The following is a 22,197-nucleotide window of genomic DNA, read 5'->3' on the forward strand; positions in this document are numbered from 1 at the left end:
TTTTGTAAGCTCATTGACCCTTGACCTACATTAACAGGTGAATCCACTTATGAGAAAAGGTTGGTCAATTGCCAACTTGCCAATTGCATGTTTCTCTCCTCTTTGCATCTTCTCTGAAGAGTGGCAACATAGGAGCCTCAAAACAACACTCAAATGACCTAAAATCAGAGATTGTTCAACATCATGGTTTAGGGGAAGGATGCAAATAGCTATCTCAGAGATTTCAGCTCTCAGTTTCCACTGTGAGGAACATAGTGAAGAAATGGAAGACCACAGGCACAGTTCTAGTAAAGGCCCGAAGTGGCAGGCCAAGAAAAATCTCAGAACAGTCATAGTCAACCCACAGACCAGCTCCAAAGACCTACAACATCATCTTGCTGCAGATGGTGTCACTGTGCATCGTTCAACTATTCAGTGCACTTTGCACAAGGAGAGGCTGTATGGGAGAGTAATGCAGAAGAAGCCTTTTCTATGCACATGCCACACGCTTGAGGTATGCTAAAGCACATTTGGACAAGCCAGCTTAATTTTGGAGGTGCTATGGACTGATGAATCCAAAAGGTATTTAATTTGTTATTTACATAACAAAGGGCATACTGCATGGCGGACAAAGAACACAGCATTCCAAGACAAACACTTGATACCCACAGTAAAATATGGTGGCAGTTCCATCATGATGTGGGGCTGTGTGGCCAGTGCAGGTACTGGGAATCTTGTTAAATTTGAGGGTTGAATGGATTCCAGTAAATATCAGCAGATTCTTGAGAACAATGTTCAAGAATGAGTGACAGGGTTGAAGTTGTGTCGGGGCTGAATACTTTAACAAGACAACGACCCTAAACACTGCTCAAAATCTACTAAAGAATTCATGCAGAGGAACAAGTACAACGTTCTGGAATGGCCACCTCAGTCCCCAGACCTGAATATTACTGAAAATCTGTGGTGTGATTTAATGCAGGTTGTCCATGCTCGGAAACCATCAAACCTGACTGAACCGGAGATGTTTTGTAAAAAAGAATGGTCCAAAATACCTTCATCCAGAATCCAGACTCTCACTGGAAGCTATAGGAAGCATTTAGAGGCTGTTATTTCTGCGAAAGGATGATCTACTAAATATTATGTAATTATCTACTAAATAGTATGTAATTTTTCTTTTGAGGTTCCCAAATTTATGCACCTGCCTAATTGTGTTTAAATAATTATTGCACACTTTCTGTAAATCCTATAAACGTCATTTCACTTCTCAAATATCACTATTTTCATGTGCTATATAATAATTTTAACTGAAATTGCTGATCCGAACAACCAAAGATTTATAAAGGAAAAGCCTGAACATTATCAGGGATGCCCAAACTTTTTCATACCACTGTGTATATATATATATATATATATATATATATATATATATATATATATATATATATACATACTCACCCTAACACACTAACACTACTTCAGTGTAACTGCAGAATAACCCACCACCCAAATACTAGTCTATGTGTTGGTCCTGTGGGGTTACTGACCTGACCCTGTAGAACAGTGTGCAAGGGGGCTAACAAAATTTGAAGAGCAACAGATGGACTACAGTCATCACAATCATCACAGGCATCCACATAACTCAAAAGGCTAACTGGTGAATATAAGTGCTCGAACTTGTGTTAAAGACAAAGACAGAGGGGCAGCCTGAAAGTCCAGTGCTGGGCTGTTTTAGAGTCATGGCTCTACAATTGCAACAGCTCTTTTGCATTTGAGATTCAGCCGAGATTGTGGAACAGCTAAGAGCAGTTGATCACAAGAACTCAGGGACCTGGCAGAAGCGTATGGTTTCAGCAATGCTCATATAGGAAGCTCCATGCGGTGTTTGGAACTGGGTGAATATAGAGTGAGTGTGGGTGCTCTCTTTACTTAACATACATGAGCACTGCTTATAGCTGCATTTTGTTGTAAGCAACACCAAATAATCTAAGAAGGTCATTCTGACACCAATGTAGAGTGGATTGTGATAATCCAAGCCAGACTAAGGGTGAATCCCATTTCACCCCTTAGCCCTACCCCTCTATTATTGTCAGGGGCACACTTAAAATGAAGGGCTATGAATATCTTGCGAATCAGTGTCAAGATGGTGGCACAAGTGACCAAAGTGAATTTAAGGTGGAAACTGGTAGTTTAAACAAAAAACGTCAAATAAGCAGTTGATTCAGGTTCTAATCACAGGGAGTTAAGAGTGGATGATTAACATATGATTGCAGAATGCTTTTGAAGGCCTGTTGCCCTAAAATGAACTGTGCTAATGTCCTCAAGCTCTGATAACGCTGCAGACTGGAAGCAGATCCCCACTAAAGACGTGCTTTTTGGGGTTTTGATGAGGTTTCAGTTTCTTGAAGGGTCGTCCCATTTCATATGGGAAGATTTTAACCATTACACTTTGTAACTCAGTTCCAAGGGACACGATAACACTCAGGAATAAGGGGTAGGGGTAAAATTAAGAAATGGAATGCACCCTAAATAAGGGTATGTGTAACTTTCTCCTGAGGAATAAGAAATGATCAGGACCCCAACATCTACCCATTTATTCGTTATTTTTTATGCCTCTTTCACACATGAACTCCAGAGAATTTCTAGAGAAACTCCAGATTATTATGTCTGGAGATGTCCCGGAGTTTCCCGCACTGACTCCGACTTTACCCAGACTTTTGATTGGTAGCGCCCTAGTAATGTCCACGATGTATGTTGCAGGTGGTCCTGTTTACACATACAGCTCCTCCAGGTGAAATCAGTAATATTTCTGGATTACAGAGCATCTCTTATTGAACTATACCTCAAATTCAAAAGCCTTTCATCTGTTCAACAAGACTAAAATTGGCCTTCTGTGGTTTAGTGTAAACTCCTAAAAAGCAGTGTAGTGTGGAGCCTTCATGCCTGAAGCTCTGAAGTACCCTCTGCACATTCAAGGGGGAATAATAATTGATAAGTATATTTCCTCTGTATTTTAGAGTACAACTACATGAACTTTCTTTTTTGAATGAGCGCTGAAACCACTGTTATGAGTTCAAGATGCAGAAAGCAATAGAGGTTTTGCCCGGGAACTTTTGGTTTTACTCTGATTCCGTTCCAAACTCCGTCAATAACAAAAACAGGATATTTAAAACAGGACTGAAATGTGCAATCATTAAATCAGCTAGAACTAAGACAGCTTAAATCTTTTAAATTCTTCTTCTTTATTCAGATTACACCACTCTAGACTCCTTCTAAACACATCGCTAAGCAACAATAGGGAGCATCTCTTAGGGAATGGGTAATTGAGGGAGTAGCATACTGAGAAACAAGACAATTATCCATTTCCTTCACACACACACACACACGTCATATGTGTGTCAGATGGACGTCAGATGGACAGACACAAACAAACACATCAGTGGCCACACACTTAGAAACAGATGCAGACGGACATGAAACCTAGTTGTTGTGCTCTCAGAAACAGACACAGATAGACAGGAAAGCTGACAGACAGACATTTGCACAGACACACAAAAATCAAACATACAAGGGGCAGACAGACGCAATGAGACACACACAGACAGACACAGACACACTTCAGAAGAAGATCTACTGCACCTGCCTGCCAGGATAACCTTTGGCACCAGCACTTCCATCAGGCCCTTGTTCACCCTGCAGAGAGAGAGAGAGAGAGAGAGAGAGAGATAGATAGATAGATAGATAGATAGATAGATAGATAGATAGATAGATAGATAGATATGGACATATATTAGACATCGTCAAGCAATTTATTTTCTCTATCTCTTTAATACCCCTAATCCTAAGAGGGTGAAGACAAGCATGCACTTTCTCTGAGATATGCAATGTCCATCACCATTTATTATCGCATGCACTGGAGGAGAGTGCTAACTGCCCAGTTCACTCAAATCTGTTGTGTGGAGGAGAGCAGCAATACACACTACACTAATACTGTTAATACTGATTTTAGCTAGGAGACATTATTGTAGAGGACAGAATGTTAAAATCAAAAACCACAGCAGCACGTCTATTACAAAATGTGGTAGTTTAGCGTGTGATGATCTAGGCCTGGGGCTTGGTGATGAGATATAAGCTATTGTTACCTGTAAGACTGAATCACAGTTTCCCTATGTTTGAATCCGTAAGATTGAAGTCACAGTGAATGTGATGAATGGGATATCTTAACACTAGGCTCCACCAGAGGGCAGTGTAAAGCCTGAGTACTACATTTGGTCAGGGCTTCGGATCAGTTTCAAAGGAGAAAAATACAAATGAGGACTACTGCGGCCAGCTAGGTCTCTGGGACCGTTTTACACTACGCTGGAAACTGGGAGTGTGGGCGGAGGAACAGCACATTTCTCCTCCCTCAATACAATGCTTTGAGCAAGGCATATAACCATTAACTGCACGAGTGTGTGTGTAGGTGTCTGTGTGTGTGTGTGTGTGTGTTCATTGCCATGGATAGGTTATATGCAGAAGACACATTTCATTGTACAATGACACATTCAGTCAGTGTGTGTCAGTGAGTCTGTATGATGTTACTTCCACATTTGTGTGTGTGTGCGTGTGTGTGAGCAAGAGCAAGAGCGAGTGACAGACAGAGCAACTGACAGACAGAGATACACAGAGACAGAGAGAGAGAGAGCAGACAAAGAGACAGACAGAGCAGAGACATAGAGCAACAGAGAATGTGAGATACACAGACAGAGCAACAGAACAACAGACAGAGCAGAGACAGAGCACAGAAAGACCGAACGAAAGACAAAGAGAGCAAGATAGAGTGACAATCTGGGAGGCAAAGTAACAGGCACAGAGCGACAAACAAAGTGACAGAGACAGACAGACAGAACCACAGATACAGAGCGTCAAACAGACAGAGCAACAATGAGCGAGAGAGACAGATAGACACAGCAACAAAGTGGGGGCGACAGGTGGACAGAGAGTGCCAGACAGACAGAATGACAGAGAGAGACAGGCAAACAGAGAGAATGCGACAGACAGGCAGAGCAACAGAGACAGAGCGACAAACAGAGCAGAGACAGATTAACAGAGACAGAGCAACAGACAGACAGAACAACAGATATAGAGCATCAAACAGACAGAGCAACAATGAGCGAGAGACAGATAGACACAGCGACAAAGTGGGGGCAACAGAGAGTGACAGACAGACAGAGATATAGATAGAGCGATAGAGAGCGGCTGACAGAGCCACAGAGTTGGTGACAGACAGACAGAACGACAGAGAGCGACAGAGATTGGGAGAGTGACAGACAGACAGATGGACAGAGCAGCAGATACTTACTGATTCTCCTGGGAGGCCAGGTGGTCCAGGATGGCCTTTCAGCCCCTTTCAAAAGAAAGGGAAAAAAGTGAGCACTGCTTTACAAAATACGTACTGCAGCTAATAATAAGCTTTGGTCAAAGGTCTCTCTGAATCCTCAGGTATTATACATTTGAATTATACATCAGACCTAAACAGATACAGACACACAAAATAAACATGCCCATTGAGTATGACATTACAAATCACAGACCCCATCTGCAGCTAATCAGCCAGAACGGCCAGATACTTTCCACTGTGTGTGTGTGTGTCTGTGTGAGAGAGAAACATGGACAGAAGCAAGAATGTGTCTGTTTCTGAACATGTACAGCTTTGTGAAAATGTCAGACTACTCTTTATTGATTGGTTTGCATCTATAGTAAATAAGAGAGAGAGAGAGAGAGAGTGTGTGTGTGTGTGTGTGTGTGTGTGTGTGTGTGTGTATTTCTAAGTATCCTGTGAACCTTACAATCGCAATGGACGATTCTGCTGACTACTGAAAAAAAAGGTTTGTGTGTGTGTGAGTGTGTGTGTGTGAGCGTATGTACATGTGTTTCTCTTTCCTGGTTTTCCACTAACTCCCATTGGCTCCGTTTGGGGCAACTAGTCCCAAAATCATTCATCATAGAATTGCTCATTCTTTGTTTGTTATGAAAACCTGCAGCCGCACCAGCCCTTTACGGATAAGATTGGTCACCCGTGCCCTAGAATATAATCCTAATCGTTTCAATAGAACTGCTTTAAGAAACTAAGGATTACATTCTTACTCTATGATCCATCACTGCTCTGACAACCACAGAACAGCAGCTGGGTTTATGTTGACGTCAGTGTATTCCATCAATGTAGACGTCTCTTGCTGATTCTCTGGATTTAAGGTGAGGGGGTAATTGAAATAATTTTGGAAAAATAATTTTTTTTCCAAAAGTGATTGACTGGAATGAACCTTTAATAGACTTAAACTAATGGAGCTTTTGCACTGCATGGAACCTATTCTGCTGGTTTCGGCTTTTTTGCTTTTCCATTGAAGAAAATCTGGTACATAGTCCCTGGAGCCGGGTTCGAGTAGGTACAAAACGGCTTTTGCATGGCATCGGCTCGACTCAAGTCAACTCGGCATGAAATGTAACCAGTGGTGTTGCAAAACCCTGTCTCTAATAAGAAATGCAACCTTCAAAATCCACAACAATGGTGACAGTTATGTTAATTGTTGTTTGTTTATTCTGTATTCACTTGTTGCTTTCGTGTTTTGGGACTGAACATTGCTGGCACCCCAGTCCTCACAGATCAGTTTGTCTTGTAACAGCGTCCGACTCTCTAAGTTTTTTTGTTGGCACTGATCCAGGAGCGTTTGAACCTCACACCATATTTTTACGAGCAGCCATAGGGTCAGATAAAAACTAATATGATTGTATGTACTAGAGGTGAATTTCACTGTGTAAACAAACCTTTCTGGCCAATTGGCATTCTGCAAAGTTTACACATCAAATGAAGTACCTACACGGCTCGCTTCATACCAGGCATGAGCAGGGACTAAAAAAAGTACCTGAATCAGGGACCAGATTTGCCAAATGGAAAAGCAAGAGAGCTAAGCCAACCCAAGCTGCATAGGTTCCATGCAGTGAGAAAGCACCATAAATGTGACTAATAAACCTTACAGAGCGCTGACTGGCCTGAGAGAGATGTTTACAAAATGCAGCATGCAGACCTCTAGCACAAACTAGCCACTTGTAAAAGTTCCAATTTGCAGCAGAGGTCACAATTGTTTTGGACTGACAGCAGCAGCTCATAAAATTACACCATGGTCTTTTGAAGAGGTTCAAACGCTCCTTGGAGCAGTGGACCATGGAAAAACTCCAGTGAGAGCCAAATTCTGCAACAAGGAAAACTGCTGATCTGTGAGAACTGGGACCACCATTCTTGTGGTTTTCAAAGTCTGCTGGTACCAGAATTTGACCGTTGGGTGGGCCTTGACAAGTGTGTGGGCAGAATTTTTGTGATAATTGGGGAGAGGATGGGTTGCAAAAAACAGCAGAAGGGTCACCTCTGCCTTGCTCAGAATCCGATTAGTCGAAGTAGCAGAGTGGAGCAATTAGCAACGGCTGACTTGGTGGGCCTTGGTCCAGTTTGGGCCCACACAGGGCTATACTTCTGGCTTAAGTACTTCTACCCTAAACTATGATATTCCCTATATTGAGCTCTGCTAGGAACACCTCTTCTGTTTCAAATCTTACTTTTCTTGTTTACACTAGCTATAACAGAGATAGTGTACGACACAAATGACCAAACTGTGTCTGAAACGAATGTTAGCGCACTCCCCTCATCTGTATGGTCAAGCACTGTGTCCAAAACAAGATCAATCTCCTTGGCGACGGATGAGGAGGATAATATCCCTTTGCATTAATTCAGAGCATTAAATCTGTTCTTCCGGTGTTGTGAGAGATGTTCCCCACTCTTGCTGTGACTCAGGTAGACATTATTCTGAGGATGAATTCAGCTGCTCAGTCCTTCAAGGTTAGTGCTCAGCTCTGCTTTTCAAAAAATCCTGGGGGAGGTTTTAACTACAACAGCATTTAAGGTTGAATGTGAATATCCACTGTCACAGGCCGCCAGATGCCACACAGCAATGAGTAAAGAAAAAAATTACCTGAAGGGGGTAAATGGAGAAGTGAACCCAGTCTTTCCAGTGCACCATCGCACCACAGATTGCAAAACAAATGTGGGGAGGGCATACGTTTCCAGAGGTTGGGACTATAGACCATCCTGAGGGTAGAAACAAGGCCTTGAGAAGAGCAATGCAGAGCAGTGTGTGGCTTCCATCTCTGCTCCTGACACCTTAAATCCACAACACCTTTACACAGATAGTAGATGTTTGCTGCTATATTAATGTTTAAAATTTGGGATAGTTCATCTTTAAGATAAAGCCATGAGGAATGTATTGAATTAACAGTATTTATACTTCACTTGCTTTATTGTTTGCCTGAGTCACAGCAAGAGATGTGGAACATCTGTCACAACACCAGCAGATCTGATTTAATGCAACGAAGAAAAATCCTCCTTTTAAGATGGTTTAATTTATACTTGTTCATTTGCACTCTGAGTTGTTCATTTACCATTCAGGGTATTGCCATTCATTCATTGTCTGTAACCGCTTATCCAATTCAGGGATGCGGTGGGTCCTGAGCCTACCCACAATCACTGGACGCAAGGCAGGAACACACCCTGGAGGGGCCGCCAATCCTTCGCAGGGTGACACACATTCACACATTCATTCAGGGCATTTAATTAATTTTTTTTATATTAAGGTTCATAACAAAGATGTACCACACCTATTTTTACATCTGTAACCCACTTCTATATCCCTGCTATATTTACTGTTATTTCTGTATGTCTTCTCTTGTACACCATGTACAGTACTGTGACACTATTTCCCTTGGGATCAATAAAGTGATTTCTTATTTACACAGCATTTTATTTACATGCATTTCTTAGCATTAAAAGCGAGACTGTCAGTTTCTTATTCACATTTCCCGTTCCACCTTAAATGCTGCTCTAAATTAAACTTGTAATGTTACCATTGTGTTGATTAATTACATTCAGAGGGTTTACAAAGGGCTTTATTTACTGTTGCAGTGTTATTTACCTTTACCATTATTAAAACACAGTGTTAAAACAGCACCATTTAAGGTGGAACACGAATTTAGAACAAAATAATGCAAAGAGGGAGAGCCAGAGTTCAATGCTACTTGGCTTGCCATGGTTCATTTAGTCTCTGTTTTTTTCCTGTGATCTGGACCTATAGAAGCCTGATTCAAATACCCTTGTGGCCATGGGAGAATGTCTTTGAATATTTTTATCACCTACGTTGAAGGGCATTGCTGAATAACTGTAGTGCAACCTCTTGTGGCACAATCTCTGATAGTGCACCTTAAAGCATAGGGTTGGCCCAGGTGGCCTGCGGTAGTAGACATCATATGTCTAAGAGGAAGCACCTGTTTGTCCTCACCCTCCCAGTGTTGGGGGTAATGTGTGTGAGAAAGGGGGACTTTACCTAATCATTAAGTGGGTGGAACTGGAATTGGAAAAGAGATAAATAAATTAATAATAAGTTTTCAAATACAATAGCCTTGGGATTGAAGGTTATGCCAGCGTTTCATGAATGATCTGATGCAGAATATCCTGCTGAGCTCAAGATGGCTACCGTTTTCCACAATGCGTTCCAGATCGTTTCCAGATCATTAAACTGTATTACTGTCTCTGTTGTGTTAGGCTCCATCCATTCACCATCACTCCATCACTCCACCGTTTATTATTTCACTCCTTGGTTCCCACACTCATCCCTACATTCACTCGTTTGCTGCCGTCTGTCCGTTTTCCACCGGCTCTGTTCTACATTCTGATGTCTCTGTCTGCCGCCTTGCATACACAACCAGAAACACATGGGGCCACAAGTGTGCCAAGTGTTCAAATACATATACACACACACACACACACACACATACAAACACACAGATGCACATAACGAGCTCAAACTGATAAAGCATGTACACGCTCCCTCCCACACAGACACACACATATACAGTAGACAAGCGCACACATACACATTTACTTCATGTTCACACAGCTGTCAGAAGTGTTGAGAACAGCAAAATGTCGGGCAGAGATTTTTACAGTAATCATGAACAGCTGTATCATGCACACACACACACACACACAGTCATAAAGAAAGTTACTCATTGTGACCTCCTCAATGTCTCTCAGCAATATCATCTGAAATTAGTGTGTGTGTGTGTGTGTGTGTGCTGCAGGCAGGGGTGATTCTGAGTCACAACTATGAAAGACTCAATGGGGATTCCCTGCTGTATTTACACTAGGTTTCCATGGCATCATGCACACATTAGGACAGTGTGTGTGTGTGCCTCTGAAAAAATAGAGTTTGTATGACAGAAGGAAAGGAGGAGGAGTGTGCGAAACATGGAAAATCCTGTGTGTATGTGTGTGTGTGTGTGTGAGTGAGAGAGAGAGAGAGAAATTCCAGAAAAAAAGTATCACTGTAGTTTCCTTTTGGATTGTCAGCAAAAATGCAACATACCATTCGACCCTCTACACCAGGCAAACCAACAGAACCCAGAATTCCAGGATCTCCCTGTGAACAGACAAACAGTCTGTCAGCCAAAGACGAGCAATAATCAATTCTGAGTGGTAATGCTACATTTTTTATTTTGTGGATTTAAAACCAAAAGGTACATAACAGTTACGTGTTCATTTTAGTTTTAGTTTAGATTTTAGTTTTGGAAAAGGGAACCAGATGTTGCAACCCAACAATGAGTAACTGGAATGGTTTCCATTAATGAACCAAATTTGGAACCATTCTGCACATTTCCACTGACATAAATTGGTTTGTAAACAGGAAAAGTTAGTTCCCAGCTGTAACCAAAGGAGAGCTGATAAACCATGACATCATCTGTGGGTGTTTCAAGCTTAAGAAACTCAAGAAAGATCTCAGAGCCTCAAATAAAGTGTTACTGTATAGTGGAGCTTGACGAGGGGCATGTACAGCATGTCATATAAATAAATAATAGGAAATAAAACAGTAACACATTCTGTTTGTTTGTTTGTTTCTTGGGCTGTGTTGAGTGCTACACTAAGTGCAATGGCTATGTTCAGCAGGATGGCTCATAACTCAGCAACATTCACACACTTGTATCATATATCACTTCTAACAACTGAGATGAAACCGACGTCTAGACATAGGTCTGAACATAAAGCAGAATTGAGAGGCTTTGGCACTCACTTTCTCTCCTTTAGGAGCTTTTCCAGGAGAGAGTCCAGGGTCTCCCTTTTTCCCCTGAAAAGGACAAAGGCAGAGTTTCTCACAGAGTGTAAAATACAACATTACCAGTACTGGTCAATACAGCAGCCTGAATTAAAAAACACCTGCAGAGAAAATGTGTACGAGGTATAGAATGTGGCTGGGAGTGGAAGAGATGTGGTATCATGCACCTCACTCATGTAGATTGTGCTGACCCATTTTTCCAGTCATCAAAAACAAACAAACAAAAATAGGCAGATGATACCATACACATATAGCAATTTTAGTCTGTATATATTTGTTAATTTAATTAGACACCGAATGTTTACTACTTATGATGAGAAAAAATACTAAGTGACATCATGAAATTTAGAACGGAGAACACATTCTACTATATCTGGGTTCCTCTGTTTCTCCAGAAAGGGCACAAAGCTTAAGTGTGAGCTAGGTAAGTAGGTACAGAGTTAGATCACCACCAGGAACATCAGGGCTGGATTTGGCAACAAAACACAGGGTCCAAACCTTTTCCTGCACATGAGAGATCCATACCTTTAACCCCGGGGGACCAGGTGGTCCTGGTTTTCCATGCGGTCCAGGTGGTCCCTGTGACACATAAACACAGTGAATATCAGTAATATTCTGTGTGCAGGTCACAGTATTTCCTAAAATTATGTTTAAAATGTAGATCCCAATTAAAGAGTAGAATGGTCTCTGATTTTTGAACTCTTTTGAACTCTACAGAACAAAACCACTATGATCATAGTATCTAGTACCCCATATCTAGTACGCCATTTCCTGGTTTTATCAAGGGTCCCACCAGAGCTCAAGTACAGAGAACTTTACATGTCTGTGACATTAACGGGGGGTGGGATGTACCTCAAACATAATGTGGAGCAAAGTATGTGACACCATGTAAACTCTGGACTAAGACCATGAGGAGCAGTGTGTGTGGTCAGCCCACACCTTTGATACTGATTAATGGGAGCAGGTGCCTGGCAGGTGCATGGTTGACAGGCCATGGAGCTCTGTGCTGTGTTTGGTAGGAGGTATTCATGGGTCTCAGTCACATGATTTTAATTATTTATTTATTTATTTTTTACTGCAGTCCCCATTTGGGACCAAGTGTCTGGTTCTGTAGGACACTAATGGTGGAGAGTCACTTACAGCACAGAAGACCACTGCTTCTTCATGTTAGAAGGGCAAATGATTCGACTGTGCTTCATAATAAAGAGAACATATGCAGTTATATCTGTTAGTCAAATTAGTATTTCCATCATAAAATCTAATGAAAAACTGCACATTAGCCTTTAATGGATTTCTCTTCAAATGACTCATACATAGACGGAAACACAGTGTGTTATTTCACTCGTTTTGTTTCAGATTGTAAGCACAAGCCACATATTCTTTTATCTAATTTTTTACACCTTGTTTACAGTGTAAATAATTTTGCTTAAGCAGCTATATCAATGACATGAGTATTTGAACCTGTATTTTGAATATTTAAGTTATATTTGTCTGAACATTTTACAAAAATAAACTTATACTTTTGAGGTGGTGATTTATTCAGATTTGAAAAATTCATATTAAAAAAAATTCAAATTTACAAAATACAGACATCTAAATTCTAAAAAAGTCTAAGAAAAATTCTAAAAAAAAACAAAAAACAAATTCTAATCGCACTAATACAAATCTAGGACAGAGGTCAAACTGCAGGCTTCTCAGGAAAAGTAAACTTCCTCAGAAAAGCGTCTGAACGCAGCATTAAGCAATCACAGCGCCCTCTTCTCAAAGCCACCAATAACAGAGCAGTCTCACACTGTCCCAAATCCTGCCTGGAGCCCTAAGTACTTCTTTAAAGTGAGTACTTTAAAGCGTAAACGTGACCAAAAGGGGCACAGTGTTCAACTGAAGAAGGGGTCTGAGAGTAGAACTGGGACACACTTCGCTCATCTCTTTGTGTCCATCACTATGGTTTTAAACACAGTTAACGTCATGTTAATGCAAACTCTTCTCAACATTACAGGGGTTTACTGGGCTCTCAGACAAAAATGTGTTAAAAGTTGAGATTTTATCATAATCTCTTATTCATAGGTGGAGGTGTTTCTGTGACACGTGCCATTGACTTTGATTGAATTCATCTCCTCTATCCATAACACAGATTGTTACTGCCTTTCTGACCAGTTCACCACAGATTTCTGTTTAACTTTATGCAAAAACAGGCGAGATCTCAAAATTAAGCCACAACACCCAAGAGCGAGAGCTTTAATCAATATTTTAATCTCCATTACAAACCACACGGTTTTTCAATCAGACCCATCAAGTATACATTATTTAGGTTAAATAAATGTAAAGGTGCTTGCCTTTAATGACACTTCACCATTAAATTTGAATATTTTCAGCTCCTGCTATGATTGTTTTCTTTTGTAAAAGAATTGTGGCATTTAGCCGTGTCTTCAATTTTGTAGTCTGTTATAAACAAACAGGCTTTCCTACACTGCATGAACTGCGCTTATATCACTATGACAAGTAAATACAGAGCTTTTCCCTGAACTCCAGCATGTCATAAATAAAAATAGACACTCATTTGCATATCATGAATACATTTTAATTAATCTGTGATATTTGTTACATTAGTAAATGAAAATACCTTTATATATTTAATAACCAGAATAATATGGTACAGGGCATGGGGGGAACACGTCACACGTAGAAGTGTTTACATTTTTGTAAATGTGGTCATAAACATATAAATTTTTTAATGTTTTATATGCATTTTTGAAATCTGAATATAAATTTATAAATTTCAAATTTATCAAACAAAAATAAGTATATCATGCAAAACTAATTCAAATATAACATACTCAGAAAAATATAATTAAAATATTAAAAACTAACGTTGAAATACTTATGTAACTGATTTAGCTCTATACTGGCTGACTCTGTACTCAAGAATGGGCTTGATTTTTGGAAGATTTTTGCCCGTCTAAATTATTTCTCTGTTTTGACTTAAAAGTTTAAGAAAGTGACTCCAACATTTGCTGATTGTGTCAAGGCTTGTTTCCACCACTGCACGATTGACATCTACTCCTCTCAGTTCAAAAATCACCTCCGTTTATGAATCATATTTTTATTGATCCTGAATTCATATCAGTTCAGGAAAAAATCTGAGGAATGGGAAGAAATTTAAATGTGCTGCTTTCAAGACACTTAACTGTCAAAAAAAACAAAAAAAAAACAAAGCTACTCACCACTCATTAACCAAACTACTCTAGAGGTAAACTTTCCTCTTAATGAGGGGGAAACAACTGTAAACACTTTCAGCCATCTTCAAAAGAAAAGTCATGCCTTTATATGCTAAGAAAGCATCCAGTGCTTGTTTAAGGTGATATGATAAAAAGATCCCTTTTAAAAGTAGCATGTTTATAGTACTTTACAAATGGGAACTAATATTCATATTACTACATAAACAATTGTCCAATAGATAGCATTCTAACATTTGAGGCAGACCCATAGATAAACACACAGATTACCATTATTTTTTTTCCATAGGCTTAACTAACTTTAAACCAGAGTTGGGACTGATCCAATACTTTATCTGTATCAGGTTTGATATTGAAGGCATTCATGCATCAGATAGTTGACAGAGAGGGCCAATCCATTTACCGCTCTATATTCAAGTCTGAAGTATGTGCTAGACCATGAACCAGCCTTAAGGTAATGTAATGAGGCATGTTACTGATCCAGATTCCGTTCCATATCTTACCATTAACCAAATGGCAAATTCAATCCATAAATGAGACCCAGTACACAGGGAAATATATATATATATATATATATATATATATATATATATATATATATATATATTATATATATAAACATGCTACCTTCAACTTCAAGGAGACCTTATTATCATATCACCTTAAAGAAGCACTGGATGCTTTCTTAGCATATAAAGGCGAGACTTTTCTTTTGAAGATGGCTGAAAGTGTTTACAGTTGTTTCCCCCTCATTTAGAGGAAAGTTTATATAAAATTAAAACTCTTGTATCTGGTATCGGAATCTTTTTCTCATCTTTTGTATCGACAGTTGTGAATGAATCGGATCAGACCTGAAAAAATGTTGATTGGCCCAAGACTACTTAAAACATCTACACCTTAATATTCAATGTTTTACATTGTGAGGACCAGCCAGACAAGGAAGGCAAGTGTTTCCACTGTTTCCAACCTTCCAAGGAAGGTAAGTGTCCCCATAAAGTGTTCAGACAGGTTTTGGTCCCCATGTGATATATTCCTGGTACACACATACCACTGGATTTGACATATTGGCAGATCACTAGTGCATGTTGACCACAGTTGCCAAGGCAACACTTTACACTCTTGTGTGTCCCTGCCAAAGTTCAAGGGTCAGCTTCTGAACCGGTGTGTGATATACAGGTGAGAGGTGCGGACGTGCAGACAGAGGTGTGTGAGTGTGTAGCCAAGGTGACCATCAGACACAGAAGTGAACATCCTCAGATGCCCCTTCTGTCTTTGCCTTTCAAAATAGTTTACAAATGTGTAGAGTGTACAAATGCATGATACTAATCCATTTATTATAAAAACAAAATACAGCAACCACAATTTTTTAGCTTATTACGATTAAGCATATACTATTTAGCTCCCATGGAAAGAATTGACAGACAAAGATTGATCGAGGGAGGGAATTCGATTTTTCCTGTGTTCAGACACCCTGATAAAAAAAATTAAATAAATTCCACACAGAAAAAAAATTATGTGTGTTATTCTCAAAATGTGTTTATACGCCAGCACATGTGCTACAAACACACACACACACACAGAGAGAGATAACACAAAAACCACATGTGCACACACACACACAAACTTACCTGTGGTCCTCTCTTCCCTTGCGGTCCTGGTTTTCCTGGAGGTCCCTGAATTCCCTAAACAGACAAGAGGAGAGATTTACACACATATACATGAACACCCACTCCCCACTCACTGCTTCCCTGTGAAAAATGGACTCTAGTTTCAGGAGAGTATATTATAATCATGCTCACCATGACTGTCTCTCTGTTTCTGTATGTGTAGGTGTGTGTGTGTGCATATATGTATGTGAGTGAAGAGCTACAGTTTGAATGTTTAGAAACTAAACGAAATAGAGAGGAAACAGGAGGTCATTATAATGAATTTCCGTTTCCTGATAAAGAAATAAAAGAGCTCACTCTTTGCTGTGTGTGTGTGTGTGTCTGAGAGAGAGAGAGAGAGAGAGAGAGAGAGAGAGAGAGAGAGAAAGAGAAGTTTGCCCCTATTTCAATCTTGTTCCACTTTGGACACGGATGCTGAGTGTGTAGAAAATCATGAAATGAAATGGGCCTGAAGTGACTAAGTGACTTGACTTTGGAGCAGTGTGGCTGTGTTCCCTGGAGTGATGGAGCTCCGGTACTTTCGGAATGGGTTAATGTTTGTGATCCAGAACTAATATACTAATATAGCTGATTGCCATCAAATCCTCTCAGCAGTGTTCCAATGTCTGTTGTGTGGGCATTAATGATTCTCAGCGCTGCAGTGATTGTGTGTGTTTGTGTGTGTTGTGTTGGTAGACACAACAGTGCTGCTACAGGTTTTAACCTCCTCAGTGTCACTGCTTGACTGAGAATAGTTCACCAACCAAAACGTCCAGTCAACAGCGTCCTGTGTCCACAGATGAAAGCTTAGAGTAGGACTAGCAGATAAGCTACTTTCTCTAACTCAGCATCTACAAGGTGGACAAACAATCTAGGTATGTTTAGAGTGGACAGTGAGAGGAGTGTTTAAAATATCCAGCAACACTGCTATGACTGATCCACTCAAACCAGCATCATAACCACCATGTCAGTGTCACTGCAGAGCTGAGAAAGCTCCACTATCCACATCATACCTGTTCTGTGGGGGTCCTGTTGAGTGAACAGGGTGAAAGAGGACTATCATATTACGCCACAGTCGGCATGAAGGACATTCAGGGATTGAAAAGTACTTTTATTGTCACTGAACTGAATGATTTGGTAAAAACAAACAAGCTGAAAATTTTTAAATCTCTCTCTCACTGACACCCCACCCACACAATGCCAAGTGGCAGAGGATAAAAAGGTCTATTCAGGAAAGCACTAAAATGTGTGTGTGTGTGTGTGTGGGGGGGGGGATGTTTATGCAAAGGTATGCAATGTTAGCGCTCTCTCTCTCTCTCTCTCTCTCTCTCTCTCTCTCTCTCTCTCTCTCTCTCTCTCTCTCTCTCACACACACACACACACAGCTGTGTGATTACATAATTCCAATAGTGCTGAAATTGCACTGATGCTAACAGCCACTCTGATGTATGCCTGTGTACGTGTGTGGGGAGGGGTTAATGTTCTAGTAAAATCAGGTTAATATTAGGGTCTTCCTCTCATTACATGTGTGCCAAATGTGAGTGTGCTTATGCCTGGGTGTGTAAGTTATTTTAAGACTGTAAACAGGTGCACACTTTGTGTGTGCTTGTAAATGAGAGGGTGTCATCTTCAATAAATGCGTCTGGGGTGTGTCAGCAGGGTAAGTTAGCATTAGTGTGTGTGTGTTTAGCTTGGATGATGGTGTGCGTCAGCTAATAAACCTGGAGTAATGACAGAGAACGTGCAGCACTCTGACACACTCACACACGGTCCTGGCAATTTCAATTCAGCACTTTACCCTTCTAATTGTAGTGAAACACACACACAGGTCTAGTCAGTGATTTTAAAGAATCTCTGCACCGTCTCGCTTTGTGTGTGTGTCATCACAGCTGCTTGTTTTCTACTGAAGCCTGTAATTCTCTCCACTCGCTCCTCCTCTTCTCTGAAACCTGCATAAGACACAGGGTTTATGTAGCTTTTCCACTGCATGGTACCTACTTGGCTCAGCTTTTTTGTTTTCCACTAGACAAATCTAGTAACTGGTAGTTGAAACCAGTGCCATTTATCAGTCCTTCTTTCTAGCGGTACCAAGTGGAATAAAGTTGACATGCTTTATGATTATTGTACAACAAAAACTGACGTCAGTATTAAACCCATCCGTGGCATTGAACACGACATGTCAACAGCACTAAAAGTTGTTGTGGTTTTCAAAGCCCAAAGTTCAGTATTGTGGTGTTTCTAAGTGTTCCTATAATTTTGCCCACTCTGGATACAGGACCATATACCTGCAAATGTTCAATGGTCAGGACCCCCTGAGGACCCCCACAGAGCAGGTATTCTTTAAGTGGCATGTCATTCTCAGTGCTGAAGTGACACTGAGAATGTGTATTGGTTTGTTGTGCTGTTTTGAGTGGGTCAGTTAGAACATATTAATAATATTAATGATACCTGGAAAATTGTGAACAATGTTTAGTCTCCAAATTATTCTTCTAAATCTCTGAAAACCTATGTCCTACAAAGATGACTCCACTGGCCCTGGACCTACCATTGCCTTATTGTAAAAAGGTTCAGGGAGAATGGAGTTTTCCACTTTCCAGTTGGGATTCCTTGTTTCCATGCACATATGAAGATGAGGATTTCCATGTGTGTGTGTGAGTACGTGTGTGTGTTTAGGGGGGCACGTCACATGAAATGTTAACTGTTTACTGTTAAACCTGACCTTAGACCTAGCTATGAAAGCCATGTCCGACCCTCTCACAAAAAATGAGGGGATGGAGGAAAGGGGTGGGGTGGGACACGTCAAAGCGTCAAACACACAAAAGTGCAATGGCACCCAGGTTCATACAAACTCACCAGACACACACATGCAATCACTATTTGTTGCACTGAATTGTGAGGACTTTGTGAAGACTTAACCTAGATTTATACTTTTCGAACCATAACCTTAACACCCTAACCCCAACAAAAGTGTTTAAAAAGGCTTTATTCGCCACAATATTTCATTTCCCAGGTGCATACAAGAAATAATAAAAAAACAATCACAATAATAAACTTTAACAGTTACAGAATTACAGAAAGTACTACAAAACTAAACAACTCAAATGAGTTACAAATGAGTTTCTGTGGTAATTCACAGTACAAATATGTTTTTTGTTTCCTTCAAAACAGACCGTTCCACATTAAAGAACACAGAGTTTCTGTACATAAGCAAACCAGAGAGAACTGTGTTTCCCCACAATCACAGACATCCCCTTTAACCTGAACCTCTTCCTGAGCTGAGTATGTTTCAATATTAAATTGCATGGGAATGCACTTCGCAAGGCCAGAGAAAATAAATCTAAGTTTGAAACCTGGCAATAAACAGGGTACTTCAGTAAATGGCACTGCAATTTACTTTGATTTTTAAAAACATAGCCATTTCCACCTGCTCCCAATAGTGCCTAGGGTGCGATCTAGCTGGGAAGGTGAGGGCAAGAATGGGTTTCTGCTCAGTAAATGTAAACCACCATCTCACAGTTACAATTTTAATGACAATGTCTCTCTCTCTCTCTCTCTCTCTCTCTCTCTCACACACACACACACACACACACACACACACTCAATATGAGGACACTACATCTGAGACCTGTTCGGCAACTTACCCGAAGGCCAGGGTCTCCCTTTTGTCCTGGTGGTCCCATTAGCAAAGTGAACTGCATTGGATCCAGATCCCAACCTTGGTGTCCATCTGCAGGCAGAACTGTTGGCGCCTCCAAGGTCAGTGTGATTGTTGGAGGGGTAACAGAAGGTGTTGGGGTCTTTGTAGGGATTTTATGTGTTGGCAGGGGCTTTAGGGGCATCTTTGAAATAAGAGGGATGGATGGTGTGGACCTGGGTGTAGGCAGGGTGTGTCGAGGTATGCGCTGAGTGCTGGGTTTAAGCCGTGGGTTTTTATTACCTGGGCGAGGGGTTGGTTTCTTGGCAATGATAGTAGTCCGTGCAGTAAAAGACACTAGCCGGTCTGTATGTTTCTTTGTGGAGCTGGCTGCAGGGGGTGCTGTAAAGTGGGGGGTTCTCTGTGAGTTTTGTTTGGCTGTACTCTCTGTAGTGGGTTTAGGGAAAGAGGGTTTAAGGGTTGTGGTTTTGACTGCTGAAGATTTTGTGGGAGTGGGCTTGGAGGGCTTCAGCAGTGCTGGTTTGAAGCCTGTAGGTTTTGAGCTTGTGGGCTTTGAAACAGCAGTGGGTTTGGCCCTGATGGACTTTGATACGCTGGGTTTGGTGTTGTTGAGCTTCAACATGGTGGTTTTGGTATTGTTGGGCTTTAATATGGGGGGTTTAGTACTTTTGGGCCCTGAAAGTATGGATTTGGTGCTGTTGGACTTTAATATGTTGGGTTTGCTGCTGTTGGACCTTGAGAAGATGGGTTTAGTGCTGTTAGGTTTTGAGAGAGTGGGTTCTGTGCTATTACGTTTTATGTTTGTGGGTTTTGAGACAGCTGTTTTTGAGCTGAAGGGTTTTGAGACAGTTTTCTTTGGGCTGAGGGCTTTAGGATCAGCTGGTTTCATACTGGTGGGTTTGGTACTGATGGGTTGTAACCCTGAAGGTTTGGCTGTAACAGGCTTTGACTGAGCTCTTGCTGTGGTGGACTTCAACCTTGTTTCTTTGGTGACAGGCACTGGTTTTGAGGCAGTGGGTTTGGGGAGAGCAGTACTCAAGGGTTCTTGGGATGGTGATGGTTTAATTTCTGTTCCAAGTGAAGCTAAATGCATAGGTGTAGGAGAATGGGTTTTGAGTCGTGGCCCCACGGCCACATTGTTCACTCCTAAACCAGGTCCAATAGTACTTGATGTCACAGATGTGTGGCTCCAATTTAAAGGCAAATTGTGTTCTGAAGTGGGCGTGACATGGCGATGTGGAATGGGCAGTAGGACAGGGGGTGGGGCTGGCCTGTATGTGTCATTTTCCCTACACTGCCTGCGGATGGCACTGCAGTAGTTTGTTTGTGCCCGTGCTGTTGGCACTATATCAAATTGGCATATCGCACCCTCAAAAGGGGCGATGCCCGGCAACAGCGCACTGCTGCCACCCAGTCGGAATGTCCCTCGTGGGTCCAAGCGGGCTGGTGGGGGCAAAGGAAGCTCCTGGAATATGCCGCCATTGTCACTGTGGTTACAGGCAGGCAGCAAGCCGACCATCCGGCCAGCCAGGACAATGGCCAGGTTGTGCCAGCGGCCGTCATGGAGGTCATACGGGAAACTGACAGAGTTCTGCGGTCCAGAGTGTAGTGTTAGCGTCCCAGGGGAAATCTCCAGGCCCAGCTGGATTTTGGAGCCAGAAAAGACGGAGAAAAGGAAGGCAGAGTTGACACGGTGTGATCGGACACTTAGCAGAAGGGTGCTGTTCCAGATCAGGTCCAGCGGGAGGAAGGAGCGTGTTGCAGTGGTGACTCGTGCTCGTGGTGTGAGGATGACTCCGGAGCGAAGAGAGATGACCCCAACCGGGATGGAGCGGGACCCCTGCTCAACGCGTAGAGACAAGCGCTGCAACACATCCACATCTACAACACATAGATTCAATCACGTTAAATAACAAATCCAACAACTCCAGATTTTGGATAAATATTCCAATATTCTTGATTTATTACTAACTTTTTTGAATATCAAGTATGGCTAATAAATCATTCAAATGTCAGATATTTAGTTCAGAGAGAATTAATGTCTGAACCTCTTAACCTAACGAGGCTGTGACTGATACACTCAAACCAGCGGCACACAAACTAGAGCTGCAACAACTAGGCGGAGTAGTCAACATAATCGACAACGTTGATCATACAAAAATTGTCGACTTTCACTGTTGATGCCAATCTTTGCTCAACTGCCTACCAAGCTGTCCTAGAAAAGGCATTTTTACTTACTAACTGACTGACTGACACCTAATATTGAAACAAGCATGCATGAGTAGGAACATTATTTCACATTCTGCTGTTAGTTCAGCCGTAATTCAGAAGATACTACACCTTCTGTTGTTAGTTCTGCCATATTTCACATAGTGCTTTTCCACCAGTGAGGAAACAGAATGGTTACAGTTGGTGAACTAAATTTGGAACCATTCAGTGGCCCTAAACCTCCGTCGTGCTGCCTTTCTCGGGAAACACACACACCCCAAAAA

At 41.3% G+C, this 22,197-nt stretch overlaps 1 protein-coding gene across 1 annotated transcript in view; it reads right to left on the reverse strand.

Moving 5' to 3' along the window:
* The window catches only part of col27a1a (collagen, type XXVII, alpha 1a), a 72,878-nt gene extending 50,945 nt beyond the window's left edge, over positions 1–21,933 (reverse strand). The window contains exons 1-9 of the mRNA XM_066645299.1: positions 21,912–21,933; positions 20,440–21,586; positions 19,692–20,298; positions 16,033–16,086; positions 11,694–11,747; positions 11,127–11,180; positions 10,425–10,478; positions 5,318–5,362; positions 3,616–3,669 (exon numbers count right to left, since the gene is read on the reverse strand). Coding sequence (XP_066501396.1) covers positions 3,616–3,669; positions 5,318–5,362; positions 10,425–10,478; positions 11,127–11,180; positions 11,694–11,747; positions 16,033–16,086; positions 19,692–20,298; positions 20,440–21,586; positions 21,912–21,933 — 2,091 coding nt within the window. The remainder of the gene's footprint in view (positions 1–3,615; positions 3,670–5,317; positions 5,363–10,424; positions 10,479–11,126; positions 11,181–11,693; positions 11,748–16,032; positions 16,087–19,691; positions 20,299–20,439; positions 21,587–21,911) is intronic.
* Between the last annotated feature and the right edge of the window lie 264 nt (positions 21,934–22,197).

Source organism: Hoplias malabaricus, chromosome 15 (genome assembly GCF_029633855.1).
Source record: "Hoplias malabaricus isolate fHopMal1 chromosome 15, fHopMal1.hap1, whole genome shotgun sequence".
Lineage (NCBI taxonomy): Eukaryota > Metazoa > Chordata > Actinopteri > Characiformes > Erythrinidae > Hoplias > Hoplias malabaricus.